General features: G+C 39.9%; 1 protein-coding gene and 1 long non-coding RNA gene across 3 annotated transcripts; one reads left to right on the plus strand and one right to left on the minus strand.

Moving 5' to 3' along the window:
* Window positions 1-5,187: 5,187 nt before the first annotated feature.
* On the plus strand, window positions 5,188-11,850 carry Scp1 (Sarcoplasmic calcium-binding protein 1). 2 transcript variants are annotated; one of them, XM_031979669.2, is made up of 5 exons: window positions 5,188-5,333; window positions 8,419-8,585; window positions 9,217-9,346; window positions 9,693-9,796; window positions 11,593-11,850. In XM_031979669.2, exons 2-5 carry the CDS (start codon window positions 8,436-8,438, stop codon window positions 11,719-11,721), a joined length of 513 nt encoding a protein of 170 aa, XP_031835529.1. In that variant the 5' UTR covers window positions 5,188-5,333; window positions 8,419-8,435; the 3' UTR covers window positions 11,722-11,850. The 2 variants fall into 2 exon arrangements, with proteins under 2 accessions (XP_031835529.1, XP_031835528.1); XM_031979668.2 differs by having other exon boundaries at window positions 5,198-5,349.
* LOC116428261 (uncharacterized) lies at window positions 5,367-6,278 on the minus strand. The gene is made up of 4 exons (XR_004235225.2): window positions 6,156-6,278; window positions 5,732-5,936; window positions 5,622-5,656; window positions 5,367-5,549 (listed from the first exon to the last, which is right to left on the minus strand). It is a non-coding gene; the product is annotated as an uncharacterized LOC116428261 (long non-coding RNA).
* Window positions 11,851-12,225: the final 375 nt, after the last annotated feature.

Below are 12,225 nucleotides of genomic sequence, written 5' to 3' on the forward strand. Positions count from 1 at the left end.
TGATTCCTAGAGACGCGCGGTCGCTTCTTTCACTGGCGAACTCGGGAAACCTTTGTGAACAGGGGTTGCAAGCGTTAGAAAGTTTTAATACTTTATAAAGAAATACTTAATATTTTTTACCTAGACAAAGACAATATTTTTTGAAGTTAACTTAGCACTAGAACTATTGAGTAGTTGAATTGACTTTTTGAAACTTTTCTGTAGAAACTTGAAGAGTGCATCTATTGAGACTAACCCTTTACACTCGAAAGCGTTTCACTGGAAATATTTAACATCTTATTTGATTTAAATATTTCCTATAGCAGTACAAAGTTTAATCTAAAATACTAAATATTCAACTTCATAGTTTTACTGTAACAAATCAAGACTGAGAGTCACCTCTCGAGTGCAAAGGATTAATAGGTTTATGCACTTGTATAATTTATACTGCTGTTCCTATAGAGATTGATGTTTGTTCGTTTGAATCTTTACTGTTAGCAGGTTAAAAATAAATAGGTAAGATATATATTCGTGTTGTTGCAGCAATTGAAATCAACATAAACACTTACCAAATAATGTTTATAAAATTCAGTATATATGGGATTAACGCATTCCGTAAGCCTAATGTTAATTATTAGTAAATAAGAAAATCCTGTGATGGTTTCTCGTTTGTTCATTCTATAGGAAATTCTTCGATTGCAACTTTGACGACGCTTGTCCTCAAACAATTAGATTGATACTCTGATCTCCGTTGTTACCTCTTGCGATTCGAATATACGAGACATTTTATGCTTCCGAATTGATATTCTGGCAGCACGTTCAGCGAGCATTCTCGTTCCTCGTGTATTAGCTTGTGTATAAGTTGACGCACGATGACAACGTGAAATGTCTAAAAATATAAAAAAATATGAACACAGCGTAGACTGTAGGCGATCCGGATAATCTTTCTAGAATCAACGCCGGCCAAAGATTCCCCAACAAATCTCTCAGTGTCATTATGAAACCGCCTGTATCATTTCCTGCTTCCCTGTCTGCGCTAGAGTACTCGCGCTTGTTTACCTTCGATTTCATTCTCAGTCTGCCATTACATAATTTCATTTCTCTTCTCGCTCCACATTCGCCGACGCTGCATTTAACGCTAGAACTACCAGATGGGCCAGGATGACCCATTTCCTGTTTCCCTCCTTTACAGTCATCAGAAAGACACAAGATGCTTCCTTGAGAAATTATTAAACAAGTCGGCTTGGTAACACCTAAACTCAGATATAAATTAGATAACATCTTAACGATAGATTATGGTGCCTCGTTCTACACGTTATTCCATAGTGCCTAGAGAAACAGATGTTCGACTATACAACATAAATTTTTAATTGAAATTAAAATATGGAATTGGGATATGTGTAACTTCAACTAAAATCCGTACAAAGATGAGAATAAGAGGCCCTTCGAATCTCAAGAAATGTATCGTTCCAATTTTCCTGAGAAATTACACTAGTCTCTCCAGTTGCTGTAGTTTTTGTGTTAATAAGTACACGCTTGTAGTTTCTATAAAAATATTTCAGTCACCTTAAGTGTCTAGTAGCTCTAGTGTCAATAAATACACGCTTGTAGTTTTTATAAAAATATTTCAAACAGCCTAAGTATCTGGTAGTTCTAGTGTCAGCAAATAAACGCTTGTAGTTTCCACAAAAATATTTCAGTCAACTTAAGTATCTAGTAGCTCTAGTGTCAATAAATACACCCTTGTAGTTTCTATACAAATATTTCAGTCAGCTTAAGCATCTGATACTTCTAGTGTTAACAAGTACACGCATGTAGTTTCTATAAAACTATTTCAAACAGGCAGTTTCAGTGTTAATAACGGTCTTAGCGATAAGGACGCGTCGGTGACCAAGTAATTAGGAGCGAGCGACGACAGCTCGTCAGTTAATTAACCGGCGTCGAAAAACGACTTGATTTGTTGGTCGGCGAGGAGAACGACGAGCGGGAGGAGAGAGCGTTCCTCTCGCGTGCGCTCGCACGGGGGCGTGGTTGCTTTTGCGTTTCTTGTGCGATCCGCGGCTCCGTGCAGGCGGTCGGCCAAGTGAACGCGGCCCGCGGGGCCATTAGCATCTACCGCGGCCGGGAAATGAACGTTCTCGGGTTCCTGAAAGGATCAAAATTAGAATGAAGTACGGGGACGCGGAAAAATATGGGAGAGCGCTTACCCGCAACGAAAATACACGCCGGCCGAGGGAAAAAGGACACTGGGGAGGATCGCTCGCTCGGCCTTTCGTGGCGGCCGCTGCATTGTTGCTGCGAGATTCCTGCATTGTCTTCTGCGAGTTGTCGTCTGGAGGCTTCAAGCCTTACAATGAATCCTGCATGGGTCTTCTGAGACTTCTTAGCACTGGAACTGCCGAAGGTGTCAAAAGATCTTTTAAAATTAGTTTCTGAGTCTAATTTTTCCTCAATGGAATTTTGGACATTTTCTATACTTCATTGTATAATCGTTATTGGGAATAAATTGAAATTGTATCTTAAAATTATTTTCTTAGTCTAATCATTTTTCCTCAATAGAATTTTGACATTTTTCTATGGAAACTCCAACAGTGCTACTATTGAGATTTCTATTGATTTACAATTCAGTTTGCCTATCGTTGAATCAATTTCTGTAATAATTTCTCAGAGAAATATCTATTACATTCTTAATCATAGTAAAAAGAAGCAGTCAAGAATGTGTCGTTTTGACCTCTCTGGTAGTTCTAGTGTCAAGTTACAAGGGTTCAAGTGTAAAACTCTGCAAGTAAAAAAGTATGTTTACTTTTCCACCGGTTATATAAGGTACAGATACGCTAGAAAAAAATCACTTACGGAAGGCGAAAGTAGAAGCCTCAGACTTTATAATGAGTCCAGGTGAAATGTTCTACGACCTTTTATTAGAAAGTTACAGGAACTCGAAGATCTCTAATGTATCTGTCACAGTGTACTAATTCTTTTACATTGAAACTCTAGAACAAATTAAATTCTCAACCCTTAGATTCTTCTTTTGCAATTACTAACATGTTTCTCTGAGAAATGATTAAATTCATCTGGTAACACGCAAACTGAATACTTCATTATTAATCCAGATCAAATCCAAAGGCTGCACCTAGATCTCAGGATTCCTTGGCGACACTGATGTGAACCCCTAAAAGGTGGTTCATGATTGTGCATAATTGCCACGCGGTGAGCGCACAGTTTGTATTCCGTCGAGTTCTCTTCTCGGCTGTTATAACTCTCGCTACAACACCGAATTCTAAAATTGTTCGCGTCAAAGTAATTTACCACAGTATCTGGCTCTCTATAAATGTACAGGCTGCGGCCTGTTGCACAATGAAATACAAACTCATAATATCGGTGGATCGCCGGGCGAGTTCGTGGATTCGCGTTTTACTGTGCGAGGAGAGGACCGTTTGTAAATGAACGTTTATGGGTTCTAGGGGAAGCACGGTTCCCGGAGATCCTTGGGATGCTGAGCTCTAAACGTTGGAACGCTGGAGTGAACGGATGCACCATTAACGCTAGAACTACCAGACTTATTTCTGATTTCGTTTACTATTACTGAGAAGATGGAGAGGCTTCTTGGAAGATGATTAACGAAACTAATTCTGTAATAGCAAAACTGAAGTACAACTCAACTGAAGTCTTAATATGTAAAAAGTTTAAATGATCAGTAGTTCTGGTGTTAAATAAATGAGACTTACTATCAAAATACTATGAAATATAAACAGAATCGTTCTATCATCCTTCAATCTCTTTGCTGTTATACAAAAGTGTCTGATATCACAATAAAGGTAATAAATATCAAACTGTACAGTCATCAGAATAATTCAGTCACTCGAATCACTTCAGCTTCCAAGAATTCTGTATAAACAAAGTCCTACTTTACTGTCCTCAATCCTCCCAGTTGAATCATCTGTCTCCAACAGAAATCTGTTCATTTCCTATAATCTCATCTCGAATAGTCAGTTCAGAATACACGACCGAACTCAGAAAACAATTTTAACTTAAACATTCCAAAGCTGTCTCCTGATACCTACAGAAATCCTGTTAAAAGATAAAGAGCCGCTAAAGAATGTTCAAGGAAGCGTAGCATAAAGATTGCAAACCACTCTAAATAGAAAGACAAAAGTCGCCGTATTCGGGTAACGTGGCAATCAAAATGTTCAGTGGAAATTTCACTCGAAGACAACACGTTGGCGATATGGAAATAATTGCGGAAATGAATAACACTCAGTTCCGTTAAATTAATCTAGAAATCTTCATCGTTAACACTAGAACTACCAGTCAAAATGACTGGTTTTCTTTTTGTTTCGCAATGATTATGTCTTGAAAATAAATAACTTCATTCGAATACTATAATGAATGTCAACAAATGACAATAATCTACTGTTACAATTTTTATACGCATTACACATTAATCGTATTAAATGCTCGGTAGTTCTACTGTTAAATCATCATCAAATCATTGTATGGGGTTAACCCTTAGCAGTCCTATGTCATTCAATTTTATTGCAACCTCTACCTGTTTTAACAATTTCTTCTATATTTATCTGTAATATTTATCTGTACCTGTAATGGTACAATTGTACCATTTAAAGGTAACATTTCAATGACTCAAAGTGAGAAACCAGAGCACTTCAGACCGCAAAGGGTTAATGACACAACTAGAGAAATGGAATTACAGTAGACCAGAGTCCCTTCTAATGAATCTATCATAGAACGATGTCAGTAGAATATTTCATAGATTTAACCGTATCGTCTGCATTCTACGTTGCCCCTTAGAGTTCCCATACCGAAGGATCTACCTAGCCTACCATTCAGAAAGTCGCCACGGTCGAGTCCTCGCAAAAGAAAGAGCAAGGGTGTCACGGCTAAGATAGAGGGCACCGTACGGAGCCGGCGAAAGCGAATAATCGGTTTCCGGCGGGTTCGGTGACTGTGTCACGGTGACACACCTGAGAGAGGCCCCTTCTCTCCGGCGCGGAGGAGCGAGCGGTCCTCTCCTGTCCTTCCCTTCGGCGGGGTACTCTAAACTTAGCCGGCCGAACTCGCGTAGTCTCGCGGCGGTCTCAGTGCGGAACCACCATCCTCTCGAGCCACTTTCACCTCGTCACGACGCGTGCGGATCCGCTTCTCGGCTTACGTTAGGGTAGTTAATCGAGAGTAGCTGCTCGACGATCCTCGTGGTTGCCACATCGTCCTGAAGGAGAAGCTGAAAGGAGGAACAGAGGGAGAACAAGGAAGAGCAAAAGAGAATCGATCGGTGCAGGGTGTTCAAGGAGTACCTCGGAGGGATGGCCTACAGCTGGGACAATCGGGTCGATTTCATTGTAAGGTTTCTCTACGGTTAGTAGATCCTCCCGGTTAGCTTAGGCGTGCGACCACGCAAATATAACACTGCTGCTGCTTGGGTGTCCGCGTGTATTTTGCCTGGCAACCCTCTTTGATCCGCGGGCCTCTCTCGTTCCCGCTGAGCCGTCCCGGAGCTGATGTGAGTAGCTGGCTGAAGTGACCCCTTTTCGCCTCGGTTGTTTTTCTCGTGGAAGCTGAAAGCATCGTAGGTTGTCCCAAAAGTTTCGGTTTACTGGTATATGCATTTTTGTCACGTAACGATCTACCTTAGAGTCTTCTTTCTGCGACAGCAGTTTTTCCACTGGCGAACGAAAGCGATTATGAAAGAAACTTATGGGGCAGTTTTATGATTTGTGCTTTGGTGTAGTTTAGGTACCTGCTGGAAATTAGTGGCGATCCTTTGAGCGAAGTTTCGGAGCAATTTAGTGACAATCCTTTGAGCAAAGCTTCAGAGCAACTCATTAGTGACAATCCTTTGAGCCAACTTTCAGAGCAACTTAGTGACAATCCTTTGAGCAAAGTTTCAAAGCAACTTAGTGACAATCCTTTGAGCAAAGTTTTAGAGCAACTTAGTGACAATCCTTTAAACAAACTTTCAGAACTTAGTACCAATCCTTTGAGCAGAGTTGCCGTGATAGAGTGAATGAGAAGCTTCGGGAACACGCAGCACGCGTGTCTCTAGGGAAAAGGTCCTTGATGCTCTTGTTTGCCAGTGTTATTTAGGATCTAGGTTGACTCGAGATGCTGCGCTAGACTGAACGGTAGAATTAGGGACAAGAGTCAGAGCAGTGAACACCTACCTGGCCACGAGGATGACACCCTTGCTCTCGAGAGGGTGTCACGCTTGTTTAGGATTTAGGTTGACTTCGAACCGTCGCAGCGTCCGCAATTGGTCGCAGCCAAATTTAACCCACTGCCGCACACTAGTTTTCAAATCGCGCTCAGAAACGCAGTTTTCTTTGTTTGTTTTGACTCGTTCGAGTCACGAAGAATCGTGAGAAAATATATTGCGTGGTATCTAGATTGTCACTAGTGAATAAACAAATAAATGTGAAATGGACGGCTATTTAAGCTTGCGACTCGTTTTATGGCTCAGCTTTTCCCATCGTCTCTGGAATGTCCAGGTTTCGATGGACGAACCGGTTCAGTAATTAATATTCTTATTAATTCTGTAGTAGCTTGAGTGCAGCGCGAATTGCGTGAACGCGAGGTAACATGCCAGTATCTCATTAACACTAGAACTACCGTCGACACGAGCAATTCCTAATTTCTTTTCAATTACTGTCAAGGTAGACACTTTAACAGATTTACATTTATTGTAGTTTACTCTATTGTTCCCAGAGAGATTTATCGTTTAGATCTAGGAAATGAAATGTTTAAAGATGTATTATTAGGAACTGTAATCAGGTAATTGAATCAGTCAAAATTTACATTTATTGTAGATTATTCTATCGTTCCCAGAAAGATTGATCGTTTATATCTAAGAATTAATTTAGACCTGAAATATTTGAAGATTTTAGGAATTATAATCACGTAATTGAATCAGTCAGAATCGAGCGAATATTTACCAAATAATGTTTACTAAATTCAATATGAAATTCATATCAAATTGCCTCGTTCCGTAGATCTAGTGTTAATATAGCCAAAGCTTCCTCATTAACAACTGCAATGGAATTGCATAGAATAAATCTCCCAGTAACATTGCAATTACCATCTAACGAACGTCTGAAGCTGATTTAGGAGTACCTAAACTGAAACACAAGCCAGTTGGAATCTTAATAAATCGACGCTTGTAGCTTTCATAAGGGAATGACGAGAAGACGGTTCAAGTGTTCGGTTAGAAAGTTCTAGCGTTAAAGATGGCGGATCGGAGCGTCTCCGTAGAGTAAGTAAAGGATCAAGGTAGCCTCAAGGGCGACATGTGAGACGGGATTCCGCCGTGATTGACTCTCAGCGCGTCGAAAATACTATTTCAAACGGATTGATGCGCAGGGGTCGTGTACTTGGTAACGAGCGGCGAATTCTGCCAGAAACCGAAACACTTGGAGCTGGTCCAGACGCGGCGGAACCCTCGTTAGACCGCAAATTGCTGCGAATCGATCGATTAACGTTACGACTACACCGGATTCCTCGGGATTCGAAGCGTCTCTTATCGGTAGATTGATGATCTTTATGGAAACTCGAACTTTTAACTCCTTTGACATATTATTTAGTTATAGACTATCGACAATTTGCAAGAAATGTGACAAAATTGTCTGTTCTACTTTAACAGTGACTGGCAATAATCGAAACTCCCAAAACGATTCTCTTAATAATCAAAAACTAGAGGCAAGATTCTTCGTAACGACTTTACTACTTTCCTTCTATCTCATACATTCAGTAAACTTCGTTCGATACGTTACTGAAAAAATTTCAAAAAAAACTTCAAGATTACGTTAAAAATAGTGTCACCATTGACGTGGCAGTCAAAGTGTTAAGTGGGAATTTCATTTGAAATACGTTGGTAACAGCAAAATATTGTAATAGCAAACATTAAGTTTTCAATTAACCCTTTGCACTCGAGAGGTGACTCTCAGTCACTTGATTTGATTTGCAGAATTATAAAGTGTTATATATAATATTAAGCTTTATACGATGCATCAATATATGGAATATTGAAATAATATAACTTTCCTTCTTAATTTATACATGTTTCCTCGTTAATTAGTTTCAAAGAACATCGTATGTATCTCATCGAAAAATATTAAATATTTCTAGTGAAAAACTTTTGAGTGCAAAGGGTTAATCTAGAATTCTTCGTCGCGAGTCTCGCTCGTTATCGTAAAGAGTTAAAGATGTAACTAGAGAAACGGGATTATAATAGACTGGATCTCTAACGCATCATTACAGGAAATGATGTAAGTGGAATATTTAATAGGTCCGTTCGCATCGCGTGCATTCCATGCAATGTTGCACCTTCGAGTTTCCATATTGCATAAAGATATGCAGATCCGCTATCTACTCGCCTGCTTATCGAGTTGATTATCAGAAAGTTAATCTACATTTCTTCTGCGTTGTGTTCAGACACGGACAACAATGGCATGGTGGAGAAACACGATTTCGAGTGCATGGCGCTCAAGATGACCCTGATCGAGGGCAAGGGGGAGTTCAGCTACAACCGGTACCAGGAGAACCTCCACATCATGCTGTCCTTGTGGGACGAGATCGCAGAACTCGCTGACTTTAACAAGGTGATAAACACGTTTCTAGCTGCTGACAGCGTTTAACGCTTTGACTGTCAAGTGAACGCTTGTCGAAACTCCCATGCAATTGGAAGTTTCCTTAACCAATGAGAACTAATGAACTAATGAGAAATATATGAATTAAGAAGCACAGCTGTTTTATAGAAATATTTCACGTATTTATGTATTGTACGAAACTTATTATTATAACTTTGTAATTTTGTTATATGGAATTAAATGACTGAGTCACTTCTTGAGTGCAGAAACTAGAATCGAGATTCTTCGTAACGATTACTCTATTTTCAATGAAACTCAGTTCGATACGTTACCAAGAAAATGAATGTTCAAGATTGACTGCCACGAGAATTTCGAACGTTTCGTGTAACGATACACATTTTTTCATGATAAATGGCATTAGAAATAATGATTAATGACTTGGCATCACAGTACAGTTAACATTTATGTTACTATTTTTATTCGACAAGTCTTCTTGTTCTATTTGTATTCAAGCAATTTTGAAGCTCCGGTCACCGGTGACCATCAGTTAAACTGTTAACAAGAATGCTGGAAGATCCACGAGCCTGATTTCTATAAGAGAGAAATGTCTGTGTACGATTTGACAACGAGGTCTTTTGTTCAGGACGGTATAGTGACCATCCAAGAGTTCAAAGACGCCGTGCAGAGGAGCTGCGTGGGACGACAATACAGGGACTTCCCACAGGCAATGAAGATGTTCATCGACAGCCACTTCAAACTGGTGGATATGAACGGTACGCGAGAAATCTCAATGATCCATTGTATGGCCTGTTCCCGAAAAATCCACCAATTCAGCAGTCCTCAACCTTTCCCCCTTTCTGCAGTTTTTGAACTTTCAACCTTGAGTTGATACAGCAAAACATGACGCTTAAATTACAGTTGATTTGACACAGCGAAACTGGAGTTTAATATTCAATGTCAAACTTTAACGTTCTATCAAAATAGAATAGTTTTGTTCTTTGATTTATGTACAAGTTATCGTTTAGTTTAAGAGACCGTCGTAGAATATTTGTTAAATTTGATATAATTTCGCATGCGATAGGTTGAGAACCACTGCCCTAATCTGCTGTGTTTATTTAGACGACGGAGTGATCGCTGCGGACGAGTTCCGGTACAACTGCGTCACCAGGATCCCCGTGGACAACGTGAACCTTCTGGACGAATGTTACCAGCACTTGCTCAACGTAAGCAGAACAAACTTTCAAAGCTTTGGGTGACGGATTCGAAGCTCGCGCAATCCTACCACCATCTAACTATGCAACCTTTCCTCCGCGTCTATAGATAGAGTTACATCTGACCTTCCTATCACAAGAACTTTCGAGTAAATTGGGTTCAAGTGAAAGAACTCTCCGCCTCGCCTTTAGCTAGTACGACTCGAGTTCTTTCATCCCCTAACTCAATGATCAGAACAATAGTACAGAAATAAACTAATTCAACCTTAAGCAAGTTCAATGATTAAAACTTGTGACAAGATGAATGATTATAAGATCAATGGATTAGAGTATTTAACTTCCTTTAGCTAAGAGAACTCCAGTTCTTTCATCCCCTAATTCTATGATGACAGAAATGAACTGATATAATTCTTATACGATTCTTATCGATTAAACCTTGTAACAAAGTGAATAATTCTAAACTCAATGGATCAGAGTATTTAGCTTCTTTGTAATCATTCATACAGTGACTAACTCCAGAAAAAGAGTAGAAAAATTTATAAAATTACACGCGTGAACCAATCAAGCGTTTTGGTCATTTGAAAGTATTCCAGAACTGGAGTTAGCCACTTTCACCTATGAACGATTCCACGATAACGGAGAGATGACGCTTCAAGATTGAATTCCACGTGTGTACTTCGGTCACTCTAGTTTCAAGCGCAACGCGGCAAACAGGAGACCGTAGACAGTCGGTTGTGCGGTGTCACGGAACCATTCACGAGGCGCGGGCGGAGAGAGAAACGGCGGAACGAACGCGCGACAGTGACCGTACTAATTCTGCGCGTTCGACGCGTTCGGAAACAATGGTTTGACGGTCTGCCAACTCTTGTGCCTCGCGTCGGGCACGGGACACACCGGCCCCAAGCAACTAAAAATGTTTATGGACCGCGGTGCCATTTAAGAGACCGCGTTTAATATAAACCGCACGATATACGAACAATGTACACGTTGTGTGTCCACGGACAGACCAGAATTCCGGATTCAGGGAACTTTTAACCCCTTGCCTTACGATTGATTTCTTAACTGTGATCTATACAACTACTTTGTTATGAATAATTTATTGAGAATAGATTTGAAGGCATATTCTATATCAATCTTTTCTTCAAAGTATAATTGATAATAGAATAGATTTGAAGGCATATTTTATATTATTCTTTGCTTCAAAGTATAATTGATAATAGAGGAATGATAGATTTAAAGGCATATTCTATATGAATCTTTGCTTCAAAGTATAATAATTGATAATAGAAGAATAATATTAAATTTGAATTCATAGGGATCAAATGATGTTCATGCTTGTTCCATTCTATTTAAAATCTAGGCTTCTGACACTTCATTGTAAAGCAAGGGGTTAACCCTTTGAGGTCATATGTACTGATAAAATGAAGTTTTGGGACTTAACACTAGAACTACCAAGCAGCCAAGTTGACTTTTCAAAACCGTATAGAAACCCCAAAAGAGCATCTATTAAGACTCCCATCACTCAAAACTTGGTTTGCATATTGCTAAAACAATTTCTTCAATAATTCCTTAGACAAGGATCTATTTTTCCAATAATAGTAAAATAAAAGTTTAGAAATGGGTCAATTTGACCCACCTGTTAGTTCTACTGTTAATATATCATACGAAAGTACCATTTCATGCTTTCCAAGGGTCGAACCGATTCCGCGTCGAATGAAATAATGTCGCAGAGTGAAAAATCGAGAACACTCCGGACGACAAAGTGTTAAACTGAATATCCATTTTCACGATCTTGTTTCTGTTCGCAGGACGACGACAGGAGGCGCGGTGGCCTGACCCTGTCCCGCTACCAAGAACTGTACGCGCAATTCCTGGGTAATCCTGACGAGAACTGCCCCGCTGTCCACCTGTTCGGCCCCCTGCACGTGATGGGTTGACGGGAAGCGACGCTTCCCCCGGGCGAGAATCCCTCGTGTGCATGTACAAAAAGACAACTCTCCTATTTAATATAATTGTTATTTAATATCTGTAAGACGCCGCAATAAATCGCATATTTTATCGTACAAGGGGACCTTATTGTAATACCCACCGGATCTCTTTATCTCATACACACCACCCAACGCCAGATTAATTCTCCTTTCTCGTTGCTAGCACAATGCACGCGCTCCGGTGTCTCCTTAAGAATGAATGTGTCCGAAGGTGTTTAACACGTTGGATGCCATGGGGTCACCGGTGACCTCAGCCAAATCGAATTCATTCGATTAAACTCGAAAACTTTTCTACGTTACAATAGCACCTAATGCGGTGAGACATTCAAGACCTGCAATAATAACACAATTCAATTACATAAGTTAACGTTACATTCTCAATTTTGTACATTTTCCTCGGCGAAACGGTGCGGCACTCAACGTGTTAACGATTGAAAAATTAACGAATGATCG

This window comes from Nomia melanderi, chromosome 4 (assembly GCF_051020985.1).
Source record: "Nomia melanderi isolate GNS246 chromosome 4, iyNomMela1, whole genome shotgun sequence".
Taxonomy (NCBI): Eukaryota; Metazoa; Arthropoda; class Insecta; order Hymenoptera; family Halictidae; genus Nomia; species Nomia melanderi.

Bases quoted from the DNA above. Each gene is read 5' to 3' on its own strand.
- Scp1 (XM_031979668.2), top strand. From the start codon at position 5,298: ATGGCCTACAGCTGGGACAATCGGGTCGATTTCATTGTAAGGTTTCTC. The intron at 8,586-9,216 runs GTGATAAACACG...TCTTTTGTTCAG, and splicing joins AACTCGCTGACTTTAACAAG to GACGGTATAGTGACCATCCA. The intron at 9,797-11,592 runs GTAAGCAGAACA...TTCTGTTCGCAG, and splicing joins GTTACCAGCACTTGCTCAAC to GACGACGACAGGAGGCGCGG.